The 16,747-nt window shown below is 34.6% G+C and overlaps 1 protein-coding gene across 1 annotated transcript in view; it reads right to left on the bottom strand.

Annotated features, from left to right (window-relative positions):
• The window catches only part of MALRD1 (MAM and LDL receptor class A domain containing 1), a 622,346-nt gene that overhangs the window by 280,355 nt on the left and 325,244 nt on the right, over positions 1-16,747 (bottom strand). Inside the window, 2 exon segments of the mRNA XM_090268028.1 lie at positions 2,701-2,858; positions 4,770-5,015. Coding sequence (XP_090124154.1) covers positions 2,701-2,858; positions 4,770-5,015 — 404 coding nt within the window.

Genomic DNA, 16,747 nt, shown 5'->3' with positions numbered 1-16,747 from the left:
CAAAGAAAATTATTAAGGTTAATTTCTCAACAAAATAGTTCTCCATCTTCTTGTAATTTACTCATCACTTTGATTTAAGACACAAAGTTTGTATTTGTTTCAATTACACCTATTAAGTGAAAAGTAGTTCTCATTCCACTGAAAGCAAGAAATATAGAAGTGTAATATATATAATATGTAAATAGCACTGCTCTTTACTAAATATTTCCTAAGCAACAGCTTTTTCTTTGTTGTGGTTTCCCTGAATTTACTCCTTTATTCCATGAGTAGTTTAAGAACTATACATATCCATTCTGAGAACCATTATTCATTTTGCTTTCTTAAAAAAGAAAACAATTTTATGTAATAACTTTGGATCTCAGTAACAAAAACGTCTCTATAGTACTATGAGAGTGAAACGCTATTATCAGTGAGGGACACTGGGATGGTGAGGGGTCAACACATAAGTTCTGGATGTAAATATATGTGAATTTCAACTCCAAGTCTGTTACTGACTGGCTAGGTAGCCGTAGAATGGTTAGGTTATTTCTATGAGACTCCTTTAATCCTTACTATAGTAAAACGGGGCTCACATTATTTAACTCAGGGGGTTATGCCAAGAATTATCAATACATAAAATAGTATTTGTTGATGTTCAATAAATGGCATATACTTGGTTTTCAATAAATGTATCTATTATTGTGGTTGTGCTCCATGATAAATACTACCCTTTAAACTATATTATTATTAAATTATTCTTCAATGGTCATGTGACTCTTGCATCTGATTGCATGTCTGTATTTCAGATTTAGATTACAACTTCTCAGATTAGACCTTAATGTTGTGCATGTAAATCCTAACAGCCACTTTTTTTTTTTTTTTTTTTTTTTTGTCCTATACAAAGACTGTCCTGAGCTTGGCAGTGGGCCCTAGGCAGTCACCACTCTTTTCTAATATTGTCTTCATCCCACAATTCCTTCTCTGAAGAGCTGGGGAGGGGACATAGAGACTGAAACCTCATCACCTTGTTCTCAGGATTTTATAGCCTATCTGCTGAAATAGAATAAATATAAATGAATAGCCAGTCAGCAGGAAGGACTTTGGGAACTGTGAGGGATGCTCAGTTTGAAAAAGTAAAGAAAGAAAAATTAAAAGCAAATTCTCTTCCCCTATTGTGTTTGCCATCTGGCTGGAATGCTTTCAAACTAATGAGTAGGGTAAAATCCAGGCTGCTTCCACACAGAGAGAAGCCTAGGAAGTACTTTGTAATGATGATCAAAAATACATATCATAGTAACTAGCAAAATAAAATGATTGCCCTGAAATTCATGAAGAAAATAAATATATATTATGAAAATTTTCTCCCCTTTGTAATAAATGTGACTAAGAATATATATACATATATATGTAAAATATGTTTTTAAAAATATGGTATGAAGACAGGTTTTAAAAATGCTGTTAAATGTCCATAGGAATCAATTGGAGGAACCACAGGAGTTCAACATGACTTTTAGGAAGACGTATCTTAAAATAGTTTAATTGTACATTTTATAATAATATAAAGTGTGTTTCCATAATATAAGAGAGCTGAAATGTAAATATGAGTGAAATGAATAATAAAAGTAAAGTCTGCTGAGCTGAACCAAACCCTTCACATGATACAATCACATAAATATCACATTCAACAGATAGTAGAAAAATACTCCTGTGAGAACTGTAAGCATTATTTTGAGTAGGTTTACCTATACAAATATAAGAATAAATCACTGTGATAATAGCTGTATGTGTTTTATTAGACTCTCTTTTCTGTATCATTATAGCAGAATCCTCAATTATAAAGTTAACTCAGGTTTCAGAGAAAACATAGACTATGCAGTCGGCCATTGGCTACTCAGACATTTGAGCCCTTGGTATCCTGGTCAAGCATTTTCTTTCCATCAGTGCTGGGCACTTCACCACAGCTCATGTGCAATAAAACAGCAGTGGTCTCCAGAGCATGATTTTAAAGTCAGCTTTTTCAAAACTCTAACTAGATTCTTGAAATGAACTCTCTCTCTCTCTTTATCCCTCTCCTTTTTGCTGCTGTTTTAACTTGCCAAAGAGTAAAGGTATATGAACCAAGTCTCATTAATATTAATATATACTTTGTTATTTTGCTTTCTGAATACTGTCACTTTATTATACTAACTTAAAGCCCTGACAGAAACATCCAAGTAATGCTCAGTAAGAAAATGCATAATTTTCACATTCACTAAGCAATCCAATGTAATCATGCATTGATCACTCTCCTGAACAGTTCAGTGCTTTGCATGGTGTGCTTAGAACCAGTATGTCTACTATCAGTTTCCTTAATGATCACTCACATATGAGTGAAAGTGAATAGTCATTCTTCTTTCAGATGTACAAATACTCTATTTTCTTTTACTAAGATGGATAGGGAAGGAAGAATTTAAATAAGAAAAAGAAACTTACCTGTCTTACACAGGTTGATAACATAAAAGGAGTCTCTGGGATTCAATCATAATTATAGGGGATGACGTTAAGCTCAAAGCTGATTCCCAGTCCCAGCTTACTGAACTCCATAGAGCATTTAAACCACAGTAGCAGCTAAAGGAGGCTTCCTCTGGTCCAGTTAGCAGAGTTACAATAAATTCCCTTTGGCCATGAGCTACTTGTAGGAAACTTAACTAAACACAGAGAGATCACAGGTAAAGACCCTACCTTAATGAGAATCTGAATGGCCCCCGTGGCTTTGGTGGATATGAAATACCAGAAGCTCATGGTGCAGGCACTGCTGGATTCTTGCCACACAGCACTCTTGAGGTGTGCCTCTTCACTCCGAAGGCCCACTGGAGTAGCCTCCAGATACAAGAAGTGCCCTAGACATCGCAGGATTCATATAGAATAAAAATAACAATGAGGGAATTAATTAAGCTTTTCCATCTCTGATTTATTTTTAAATTAAAATGTAGTTGACATATGGATGACTCAACATCACTAATCATCAGGGAAGTAAGTGCAAATCAAACCACAGTGAGATATCATCTCACACCTCTGAGAATCATTATTATGAAAAACAAAGAAATAACAAATGTTGGCAAGGATGCAGAGAAAATAAAATCCTCACACACTGCTGGTGGGAATATAAATTGATCCAACCACTATAGAAAACAGTACAGAGGCTCATCAAAAAATTAAAAATAGAACCATATGATCCAGCAATTCCACTCCTTGGTGTTTATCTAAAGAAAAAGAAAACAGTAATCCAAAAAGATATATGCACCCCTATGCTCATTGCAGCATTATTTACAATAGCCAAGATATTGAACCGGACTAGGTGCCCATTGGTGGATGAATTGTTAGAGTTTTTAATTATATTTCATATAATCTGAACTTCCAAATGTATTGCCGTTAAAAACAAAAGGGAAATCCAAGAGCCATGCCTTTAACTCACTGACAAAACAATTTCCAACTGTGTGCTTTCAGAAAAGTACTTCATAGTATGTAGTTTGATTCGTTTGACAGGAGTTTTATGCCATTGATCAACAAGATAGTTACAGAAACCATTTAATGGACTCCCCAAACTATTCAGTTATTGTAAAACAACACAAAGATTACTTATGAAATATAAATGAAGGAGCTTTCAAAAATTCAGTCATCGGTAGAGTGCATAAATAAAACACTGAGAGTTTTAATATGGTACAAAACAGGAAAGATACAAATATCCAAAACATTTTATGTATGTAGAGCTGTGTGTTTGGGTGGAACTTAGACCTTCCCTTCTCTGACTTGATTAGGCTGACTTGGAGAGCTTTGTTTTTCATAGTTCTGTGGAATTTCAACATTTAGACACCTTTTTTCTATTCTGTAACACCCCAAAATTCAGGGGCCCTTCTTTATTCTGCTAATGCCCTTTGTCCCTTCACCAGTTAGTCTAAGACTTGACCTTCATCTTTTATTGCAAAAATGAGTTGTTCCCAACCCCTTCAACCTGTGTGATCTATAGTGACATCGGTATGGGACCTCTGCAGCCTTCATACCACTTTCCCTGCATACACATCATCTCATTTGATCTCTACAATTCTTTGGCACACAGGGCAAACTGTATTTTCACCATTTGAGAGATGAGGATTCTGAAATGCTGAAAAGATCAAACGTGTGGCAGAATTCAGGGTATTTCATTTAGGGAATGTATCTTATGGCAACATGCATTGTCACCTATCTGTAATTACCAAAATAAAATTGGTTTTTGGTCACTCACTGTTAGGGGTTGAATTGTGTTTCCTAAGAGATGTTGAAGTCTTGACCTCCAGTCCCTGTAAATGTGACCTTACTTGGAAATGGGTCTTTTTCAATGATAAGCTTCAAATAAGGTCAGTAGGGTGTGCCCTAATTCAATGGCTGAGTCCCAATAAAAAGGGAAAATTTGAACACAGAGGCAGACCTGCATAGAGGGAATACAATGTGAAGACAGGAGGTGAATACCATCTGCAAGCCAAGAAATGTCTGAGGTTACCAGAGGCAAGGAGAGAGGCATAGAACAGATGATTCTCCCTCACAGTACTTAAATCCAGTCCCACTGAAACCTGATTTCAGAATTTTAGCCTCACAAACTGTGAAACAATAACTGTTTGTTGTTTATGCTATCCAGTCTGTGGCACTTGGTTATGGCAGTCCTAGGAGACAAATACATGGTGGTCTCTCCCAAGCTCTCCAGTTGCTGTCAGGGAAGAAAATGCAATGCTCACAGCGAATATGATTAGGGTGATTGTAACAACCTAACAACCTACCATTTTCATTTCCAAGTGTGTGGTCTTTGGGAGGCCTTAGGGTCTGATGAGAGCCAACCCCCAAAATCCAATCAAAGTTTTCAGCTCAGGAGTTTTGCCAGCCACACCAGCCTTTTTCAAAAGTACAGGAGCTCCCACATTCATTTTCATCAGTAGAATCTCCACAGTCATCTACAAAATTACAGCTTTGCTCTGGTTTGTAACATTTGCCGTTCTGACATTCCTGATACCCATGCGGGCAGTGACCTAAAAACAGGAAACAAGACAACAATAACAAAAAAAAAAAAAAAAAAAAAAAAAGGATGAGGAAACACTACTAACACATTAGTCAGTTAAAAGGTAGTAAAAACTAATTTGCTCTAATATATAAAGAAATAAGGTGTTCTTAAGAGTTTGAGTTAACAGACCCCTATCTCTCTGTCCTAATTCTCCCCAGGGTTCTGGCCTATAGATCACTCATAAGGATCATTCAAAATGAGAGAAAAAAAGGAGAAAGCACTATCATTTTATTGATCTAGAAAAGTACTCCAAATATCCCCAAATACAGCATTTCTTATAAGCTATGATCAGGAATGTAAATTATGTCTAAAAGCCAAAATGAAGCTTTCCATTTTTTAATCTTGAAACAAAATATTTAGAGTACTAAGAGCTTATGTATTAGTGGGTATTTGGAAATGCATTTCATTAGCACCCATACACTCCAGTATTTTTTAGAAATAAAGCATATGAATGATACTTCCTCAGAAGCAGGGACAAGAATATATAAGCAATACCCAACTATCCAACAGACTTTTCTCCACAATGCATATTTATCTGCCAACTGTTTGGAATTTTAGAAGCCATTTCCCTATAAAGCAAGATCAATTATCAAGATTTTTCACAAAGCTTAAGGTAAAGAGCAATGCTTTCAAAGACCTGAGTTTGAATTGTGATGCTGATAGTTATCAGTGATGTGACTTTGACACACATCTGGTGAGCTTTAGTTCCCCTATTTGAAGAGAGAAAGAAATAATAGCAAACCCTAGAGAAGTTAAACTAATTAAAAAGACTACTGTTTATGTAACCAGCATCTATAATAGTGTCTGGCCCTTAGTAGGTGATCAACAAATATCAGTCAGGTAAATGAATGAGTGAAATAAAGTACTTTGAAAATGATAAAGCAGTTTAAGACACACATTGATGCTATTATTATTATCCTGCTCCAGTATTACAATAGAACAATGGGTAACAATATTTCAGTAGGAAAACCTGCTCAGAGCTCTAACTTGGGACATCAGCTTCACATTTACTCTGTGACCATAATATCAGAAATTTTCTTCCTTTCCCTCTTCCCCTCCTACCTGGTAGAGTTGCTGATGATTCCCCACCTAGATAATTCCACTTCTAGATGGTAGATTCCATGGCCTGAGGCAAGTTATCTGGTGGTTGAGCATTGGTATAGATTGGAAGTAAGAGGTGTTCTGGGGGTTGAAAACTCTTGTTAATAAAATCTTACCTATTTAAGAAAATAGATAGCTTAGATGGCTTGAATCTAAATCATAACATTTTTTTGAGCAACACAAAGATGGAGATCACCTACATTAACCCTCACACTTATAAATAAGAAAACTGAGGATTATAGATATTAAATGACTTGTTGTGTTTCAAGAGAAGAGATGTAATTTGGACCCAGATCTAATGCCTAAAGAATTATGTTTTTTTAATCCATTGACTTGAAAATAAGACAATGATATCAGGTCAACTATCACAACACACAAGACAACTGAAGAACAAAAATGGAGGTGTTGACTACCAAATGCATTATTTCTCATGGGACTGTGTAGAACCTGAAAAATTACTAGATCACTTAATCTTATACAAGTTGGCATTGGTATTGATTCAGTCAATTCCAGTTTGTTTAGAGAGTTAAAAACAAACTGATCCTGAATATACTTTTTTCCAAAGTGACTAAATCAAGTTAAAATCTAATTCTTTCTAAACAAACAAGAAAATAATTTGGACATGTTTCTAAATGGAAACACATTACAGATTCTAATATACTACATAATCAATATAGTTAATATTGTAGAATAATCAGAGTCATTTAAATGTTACATTTTTAAACATAAATAGCTGCATAACTTTAAAATGCAGTAATTCAAAATTACACAAGATTAATTTGAATGGAGAGCCCACTACATTAATAAAGTCTCACTGCTATAATGTATTCTACCCATAAAATAGCACACATTGTTTGATAAATATCAAAGGATATTACCAACTAATTTTATTCACCTATTTCCAAATTATTTTCCTTGCCTGTTGTTTTATTCAAAGAAATTAGCTACTTAAGAGTAGGGTGTATACCTTTAAATGATTCTGATATTAAAGCTTTTATAAAATTGTGCAACGGTAATTTTTACAAAAACTAAATATTGTTTAAATTAGGCAGTGACCCTCTTTGTGGGCAGCATAATTTTGTAAAAAATAATAAAAATATAAAGCAAAAAGCAACCAAAAAAACCCAAACTCACAGATACAAACAACAGAATGGTGATTACTGGAGTAGGAAGCAATGGGGGAAGGACAAAGAGGGTAAAGAGAATCAAATATATGGTGATGGAATGCAATTAGACTCTTTTTTTAAAAAAATAATTTGTTTGTTTGTTTGTTTGTTTTTTTTAAACATCACTGTGTGGTTGCCTCTCACTCATGCCCCTAACTGGGGACCTGACGTGCAACCTAGTAATGTGCCCTGACTGGGAATCGAACCAGTGACACTTGGCTCACAGGCCGATGCTCAATCCACTGAGCCACAACAGCCAGGGCTCTATTTGTTTGTTTGTTTATTTATTTATTTATTTTTGAGAGAGAAGAGAAAGGAGAAAGAGAAGGAGAGAAACATCACTGTGTGGTTACCTCTCACTCCCGCCCCCAACTGGGGACCTGACGTGCAGCCTAGTAATGTGTCCTGACTGGGAATCAAACCAGCGACACTTGGCTCTCAGGCCGATGCTCAATCCACTGAGCCACAGTGCAATTAGAGTCTTGATGGCAGGCACGTATAGAGTATACAGATGTTGTATTTTAAAACTGTACATGTGAAATTTATATAACATTATTAACCAATATCATCTCAATAAATTTAATAAAAAGTAAATACATGGAAAATATTTTAACAGACGGCTCAGAAAAGAATAAATTATAAAAGTTACAAATGTCCAGTGCAAATCTTAGAGAATTCTGAAACTCAATGTGCTTAAATCCAATCTTTGAATTATCCCCTGCAAACTTTTTCAGTGAATAGTCTTGGTCATCTCTGGTAATGGCAACTGTATAACTCCAGGCATTCAGAGGGAAAAAAAAAAAAAAAAACATCTTGTAAGGAGCTCTACTTAGTAGAATTTGAATCCACTTTTTGGTATTTAACTTGCTTGCTGACACTTCTCCCTCTTGTGCTCCACACCTGGAAAAGCTGATCGAAAAGCCCAGGATCTTCTGCTGGCAGTAGGTTCAAAGCACACAAGCCCCTTCCTGTGCACAGGATTTCCCACTCAGGTCCCACCCATTCACCACCACAAAACTCTACACCAGTCTCCAGTCCCTGCTCTCTAAAACTACGTTCAGACATGCCTGAGGGCTACCCTGATCTCCCAGAAAGCTTGATCATGTGAGCAACAGACATTTTAAAACCCTGTTAGTGTGTCTGTTGTATCATCAGTCTTAATATTCAAACTGAATTTGGCTGAAAATTCATCTTATAACTTACGATTGTCCCAAGCTCTATGAGCTGTAATAATAATATATCTTTGTATGTCATCGCTTATATATAATATTTCAGTGAATTATATTAATTATCAATCCTGCCATTAGAATATACCTTATTTCTACTGTTACTATTTTGGCTTTAGCCCCTATCATTTTGTGTGAGCTCACTGCAATGCTTTCTTTCCTGCTCTCTCTGTCCTGGTCCTGTCCTGTGTGGTCCATTAAGCAGTAAAGAACCATAGTGATATTTTAGTATAAATTGAATGTCACTGCCTCAAACTCTACTATATTTAAACACTCTTCCCCATTACAAAGAACTAGGTCTTCTTGGGAAAATGTTCTATTTACAGCTGAGGAAAAGAGGGAGCAAGATGAGCCTGGGGATCTTTTTTCTTGATACAGAAATGCTCAAAAATTGTGACATTACAATAACAGGTTTAAAGAGCCAGTTTTTAAAGGACCTCACTGGCCCACATTAGAGACCATTTGAGCAACAAAATAAGTAATTAGAAGACCTTTGCATTTAGCATTTACATAGTAAGAGTAAGAGTGTATGAAGTTTTCCTTCAGCCATAAACAACTAAAAACCTGGGCAAAATATATGAAACAACTGTTTTTAGATAATTGAATAACAGGAAGCACAGGATTGCGATCTCATAGAGAAAGGGGGGAAAGCACTCTATGGTCACCTCAGATTTCTCCTTGAGGCACTTTCTGAATTGTAGATCCTAAAGGGTCAGCTCAGTAGAAAAAGGGGAAGCACCGAGCTGAGGAGACAGAGTCTGGGGCAGCTCAGGTTTATAAGGCGAGGAGGTGAAGAAAAGGGGGCTATATAGAGAAAGAGATCCAGAAAATATGCTTAAGTTTTTGGCTGAATTCTAATTTTCTTATTTATAGGGTAAAGTTCACAAAGAGAGACAGAGAATAATTTCTAAGAGAAAAATAAGCAGGAGCTATAAACTGAAAAATTACCAGGGTTCACATAGGAACAGATATCTTTGAGTTTTTACCAGCCAGCTTGCCGCATAAGGAGGGCATTTGGTAGAAACTCCAGAAAGGGTAATCCAGTAATGAGGCAAAGAAACTCTAGAATGAAGTAGATTCTAGACTATGGATTGGCAGACTACAATGTTGGGACCAAATCTGACCTACCATCTGTGTAACTAAATGTTTTATTGGGACTTAGCCATGCTTGCTTCTTTATATTATCTATGGTTAGGTTACTTTCACACTGAAATGTTGGTCCAGTAGTTGCAATGAAGACCGTATGGCCCACAAAGCTAAACATATTTACTCTCTGAACATATTTTCCTCTTAAACTAAACTTATGTTTAAACTAGATGGCTTTGAAAAGAAGACTAAATAACTTTTCTCTTAAGTTTAAAGAAGAGCACTGCAAAAACATGCTGACTTCTGCTCTAAACCAGTTTTTTTTTTTTTAAATCTAAAAATAAGCATCAAAAGGATCAAACAGAATTGTAAGCAACTTAAGTGCATCTGGAAAAGGTTCAATGATTTTTAAAGGAGTATACTAAACTTCAGCACTCAGCAACACAGAATCCACAATGTCTAACAGCAACTTAAAAATTACTAGCATTTGAAGAAGCAGGAAAATGTGATCTATAATCAGGAGAAAAATTAGTCAAAAAAAGCAAGCACAGATACAACAGAGATAAAGAAATTAGCAGACAAAGAAGCTAAAACAGCCATCATAAATATGCTAAAACATGTTCATTTACAATTGTATGAAATGTACAGGAAGCTATTTTTACTAACAAGTAAGTTTAATGGGGTTATATATCATCAATATACAAAAGTAAATTACATTTCCATATTCTAGAAATAAACAACTGGAATCTGAAATTTAAAAAAAATCCTTTAAACTAGCATCCCTAAACATAAAATTTTAGGGATAAACTTAACATATCGTAATACATGCCTCATCTCTTCATTGACAGCTATAAAACATTGGTTTAAAAAAAGAGATCCTAAATAAATATCAGGTTTGAGATGATAAAACTCTGTATTATTAAGAATTCAATTTTTTCCATATGTATTTGTAATTGAAATATACTACCAATCAAAATTTCAGCAGGATTTAGTAAAAATTAACAAAATAATCCTAAAATGTATTTGGAAATGCAAAGTACCTATATTAGCTTAATAGTAGGCAGACATAGTAACTGATTTTAATACATAGTATAAAGCTAGAATAATTAACACTCTGTGATATTGACTTATATATAGACAGACTTATCAGTGGATCAGGGTATAAAGCTTAGACTCACAAACACATCATGATCAAGTGATTTTAAAAGTAATGACAAGTTAGTATGTAGCATTTTCCCCCAAAATGTATAAACAATCTAATTATAAGGAAAACTAACAAACACAAAATAAAAGGCCTATATATTTCAAATATGTCAATGTAAGAAAAGACAAAGAAATTGACTACAACAAAATAATTGTTGTAGATTAAATACATCTAAAGATACACAAAAACTAAATGTAATATATAAGCCTTGATTGGAACCTGAACCAGGTAAGAAACAAAAATTACATTAAGGACATTTTGGAGGGAATTAGTGAAGTCTGAATGAGGTCTATAAATTGAATAATAACATTGTATCAATGTTAAATTTTCTGATTTGATCACTATACTTGTAAGTGGATGTGCTTTATTTTAGGAAACAGATTACGCATTATTTAGAGGTAAAAGTGTATGATGGTGTCTGCAACTTTGAAATGATTCAGAATAAGGTAAGATTATATAGAGAACAAATGGACAAACTGGTAATAATTTGTGAATCTGAATAAAGTATAAGTTATCTGTGTAGTTCTTACAATATTTCTGTGAATTGAAAACTACTAAAAATTTTTTAAAATGTAAAATTTTTAAAGTTATAAAATAATATCCCCTAATAGCATCCCATCTCATTCAAGTAAAAGCTACATCCTTAAAATGGGAAACAGGTACCTCACAATCTTGCTCCCATTTTATCTCTCTTATTGTCCTCCAGCCAGAGACTGCCAGGCACACATCTGGAGCTGAACAAGGTAGGTTTATTACTTGTTGCAGAGATGGAGAACAAATACCATAGGGCCCAATGGGCCAGTTCAGTAAGAGAGTATAAAGGACTTCCCATAGCATTAGGGTTTGGGTTAGGTTATTTGGTGAGGACCCAAGGAAATAGAATTTTGCTTCAGATTGAGTACTGTCAGGAAGTAAGGCTAATCCTATGGTTGGGTATTTTAATATTTCTCATCTAACAAAGGGAAGTCTAGAATTATAATTGGTTAGAAACAGGTTTTACTCAGATGAATCAGGATAGGAGAATGTTGGTCATTCTTTTAGCTGAGATAACATTTGTGTTTTGTCTATGTTCAGGCACAGGTACAAAGTAATCTCATCTTTATCTTGATCCCTCCTGGTCCCAGAGTGGCTTTGTCTGATAGTGATGTTCTGTGAAACTGTTTATATTCAACAGGAGAATCACCAGCTCGTAGCAACACCAAGGCCTATCTGATTGAACCAGGCCAAGTCCAGGATGTCAGGGGCTGCTTTCCTTTTGGTCAGTATGCAATTCTATCTATGTGGCAATAGAGTTCAGAGGGGATGCTAACACTTCTAGATAATATGAGAATAGAAAATAAAAACCTTCTGGTTAATTTCTTGGTAGTAGGTTAAAAAATGGCAGACCAGTTGCTTTGGGAGATCCTCTTGATTTTTCTCCTTAGTAATCCTGCAGAAGCTTGAAGCTAGGAAGGTGCTGTGGAATTTACTTCTAATGTTAACATGAAAGAAGATAATACAGGGAAGAAATTCCATGAAATAGGTGACAAAAGCCTTAAGGAATTGACCAAAAAAGAAGTGGACAAACTGTGATTTTCATTTAGAAAAAAAAGAAAAGCATGGAAGGAATTCTAGACAGAAAAGAAGCCTCTGGGCTTTCAGGAGAAAAGCCTAATGTGGTTCCAACTGGCTTGCTGAATGCAGTGTGTGAGCCACTTCAGCTGAGGCTCTAGTTTTCTGTGTTTATATGTTTCTTGGGCAATGCTTACTGGTCCTAGTCTCGGCCTCCAACCAGAAACAAAGTGCAAATTGGTCCAAATAGTGTTCCTGCAGCCTCCACCTTCTTCATTCCAAATAACAGCTATCCACATATTTCAAGAGCATGTTCTACAGTCTCGAGTTACATGACAAAATTTACATTAACAAAGTTACCACTCAAATTCATTCTAAAAATATTTCTAGAAAGAAAGGTTTATTCCTCAAATTTTAAATTACCCAATTTTAATCTTAACATTTTAAAAATGCAATGCTAGCATTGCATGCTAACATTCAACTGATTCTAACTCTATATTGGAAAAGTACTCAAACAAGAAATCCAAATGTACCTGTAAAAATAAATATTCCTCAATAATTCTGACTTGGAAGAAATTTCTGAACACTTTGTATACATTATTTTCTAGTTATCATATTTAGAAAGGCAAGATAGTGAGTCTGATTATTAAAAACCATTATTTTCTAAAGTTATAAATTCAACTCTCAGGAATAAAATGAAGAGAGTCCACTGAATTACTTTTGCTGTCAGGACATATAGAATATAATAATCTTTCCCTGTATTCAGTGCACCTGATAGAGGCTTTGATTATTTGAGGAGAATTGGTTTTGTCTAAGCCGTCATGAAGAGAGCTAATGTCATGAGACAGAACTAGAGCTAAAAGTATGCCCTTGGGATAAATCTTAAGATCAAAATCACTTTAGGAAAATTATAGTTTGTACTTTCATACAGTCAAATTTTCCAGTCTTTCATCTTATGATTTTTGACAATCAATGTTAAATAAAGATTTTTTCATATTTTTCTCATACTGCATGATTACTCTATGATTTCATTTAAAAAATTAAACCTTTGATGCACCTGAAATTTACTTCGGCATATGAAATGAACAGTAAGATTTTTAAGTGAAGAAGAGGAATATACACACATGCAACATGCACATATGCCGGTATAGTTACTGAATGTCTCTGAAAAGATGTATAAGAAATTCAGGAGTCCTCTGGAAATAGGACCATAGAGGCAGAAGTTGGTAGAAAAAAAAATTTTTTTTTAAATCTATGCACCTTTTAGTTAATACTATGTGTGTCTTTAAATAAATGTCTGCTTTTTCTTTAAAAGTAATAACATGATGCTAAAACAAAGGCCTGCACATGCCAGAGCCTCATCCCAGGATAAAGAAAAGGCTGAAGTAGTAAAGTTATAGTTGGGGTGTCCAAAACAGACTGAGTTACAAGAATGTTGACAGTTTCTGGACACCCGGGTTTATGAGAAGTGGAAGATAGATCACTCTCCACTCCAGATGGCTGTTGAAGAAATGTTGAAATTAAAGGAGAACAAAATATCAGTTTAGAAAAAAGAGATAAAGAAAAAGCTTATCTGCAAAAATACCTAAACTTTATACTAAATTTATAGTAGACTGTGGGTCGCAAAAGATAGAGTAATAAAGGAAAGTGAATAGTGATAAAAGAGACATCAGGAGAAACCTAGAAGTCATTCTTGATCTCTGTTGCTCTCTCATTTTCCATATTCAATCAGTCACTAACACCTTTCATTCCACTTTCTAAATATCTCTTAAATCATTCAGTTCTCTCAAGGGACACCTGTCTCCTTGATTAATGAAGTAGCTTCCTACCTAGTGCTCTGTGTCTACTCTGGTCCTCCTGAAATTCAAATCCTACATTGTAAAAGCAAGCAGTGCTTTCAAAATGCAACTTAGATCACCACCCTGCCTGAAAATCATTAATTGCTTCCCATCAGAGTTAGGATAAAGACCAATTTGTTAAAGTGACATAGGATCAACTCAAAGTCTGTGTGCTATTCAACTTTCCAGTTTCATCCCCTACCCTGCTCCCTGTCTCCTCAGCACAAACTCACTCATCTTCTAGAAGTTCCTTCAAACACAGACACTTTACAAATGGTGGGTCACCTGTCTCCAGAACTCTCTCTTAGAAAATATTGCAAGTTCTGCAGGGAATTGACCAATCCCACAAGAAGCCTGGATTGGTCAATTCCCTATACAATAGCTTCTTGTCATACCAGTAACAAGAATAATATGCAGTGTGGTATTGAACTTGTCTGCTTGATCATTTGCATAATGACTATCCACCACAAATTTGCAGGGTTCACAGAGTTTGGAATAGAAACCAGCTTTACTTATAAAATAATATTGTAAAAAGTATGTATGGTATCAGATAGGTACTAGATTTATCAGAGTGATCACATTGTAAGTTATCTAAAGGTCTAGTCACTATGTGGTCCATCTAAAACTAACATAATATTGTGTGTAAACCACAATTAAAAAATAAAAAAAAATTTAAAGAAACTACTCACTATACATGTGCTAGACAAACAAAAAATAAAGCAAGGAAGAGTGCATGAGAGCTTTCTAGATGGTTGGCAGGAAGAGCAGCTGGCATTTTCATTGCTGGGCAAGGATAAAAGGGATGGAGCTGTGTTTTGATGGATAAACTCTGAGATATCAACACTGACGGTAATAGAAGTAGAGAGTAAACTACCTCAGACCTATTTACTGTGATAAAAATGACAAACATTTCTGGTTTACTTTCTTTTGTTTTGGATAATGACAGAAGCTAATCAATTTGTTAAAAACGCACCTTTCTAATAGTTTAAGTCAAGATATCCCTATTATATGTATAGACAGAATTCTATAGTCACAACCCCAATTTAATACTTCCTTTGTATAATTTGATCTTATAACAGAGCAATTTCTATTTGTAAACCTTGCTGACCTGGTTAAAACAAATGTTGTGTAATGAAACCAAGGCACTTATTTAATTCAAAGGGGAAAGAAAAGAAAACAGGCCATCTAAGCTAAATTATATTAAAAGGAAGCAAAGCACACCCACAGCATTTGTATGTCTACACATCACTTTTTGTGCAGTATTTTATTTAAAAATTAATTGGAATAAGTGAAATAAGTCAGACAAAGGCAAATACCTTATAATTTCACTTTTGTGTTAAAAAAATAAATAAACAAGTAAAACTAAACAGATTCATAGATACAGAGAAAAAACTGGTGGTTGCCAGAGGGGAGGGAGGTTGAGGGCCTAGATATAAAAGGGAAAGGGATTGAGAAGAATAGATTGGCAGTTACAAAATAGTCACGGGGACGTAAAGGAAAGCAAAGGGAATACAGCCAATCATACTGTAATGACTAAGTATGGGCCAGGTTGGTCCTTAAAATATCGAGGGAATCGCTTTGTGAATTATATGATTGTCTAACCACTATGCTGTACACCTGAAACTAATATAAAGTATTAAAAATTAAATTAAAAATAAAGAATATTACATAAAACATTTTAAAAATTTATAAAAATGCAAAAAAATATTAAATTAATTGGGATAAACTATGTTTGAATTTGCTTGAGTTTATGTATTTTTTGACTTTGTACATACCATTCATAGTGAGTAGAGTGAAAAAGTCTTTTAGAAAAGGATTAGAATATGGGCTCCCTTTCCTTAAATTATATATCATCTAACTAGAGTAAAACTTTATTTTGTACACATACACATATGTGTGTTGTATAGTTTACATATATAACATATACATGTGTGTATTGCATGCATGTGTGAGACTTACATGTATGAATTAGCATATGTATAAATATAGTTTTAAAGGACTGCAGAGGAATTTTAAATAGAATGGTAAAATTACTCATAATGGTAACTACTATTTATTAATTTCTTCCTATATACCGTGCAAGAAATGTTAGTTATCTTCATTTTTAAATGTGGAAATTAAGGCTAAGAAAGCTAGAGTGCAATTTCCAAGTTTATAACATTTAATATATGTCTGACTTAAAGTTTCCTAATTTTATTAACACGTATCAAGCATGTACAAAACAAAAGAATAACATATTATTAATAGCTTATAATGCAATGATCAAATGTTTAATTCTGCCCAATTCTATGGTAGCTATTTGCTGTGTATAATCTCATATGATCATCAAAATCACCCTAAGAGGTAAATACCACTAGTACACTGAACAGATATTGAGGTGCTGTGCTAGGAGCTGTGAATTCACACCAATGCCCCTGTTCTTGTTGCCGTGCCCACCAGCGATTCTCAGAAACATCGCAGGAAAAGTATGATTGTTTCATACATTTGTGCAGGAAGATGGAGAGAGAGAATATCTGAAGCCCCTTATT

The sequence above is a fragment of the Furipterus horrens genome, unplaced genomic scaffold (genome assembly GCF_987537825.1).
Source record: "Furipterus horrens unplaced genomic scaffold, mFurHor1.1.pri manual_scaffold_2, whole genome shotgun sequence".
Classification (NCBI taxonomy): domain Eukaryota; kingdom Metazoa; phylum Chordata; class Mammalia; order Chiroptera; family Furipteridae; genus Furipterus; species Furipterus horrens.
This window is presented reverse-complemented; position numbering and strand designations above follow the sequence as displayed.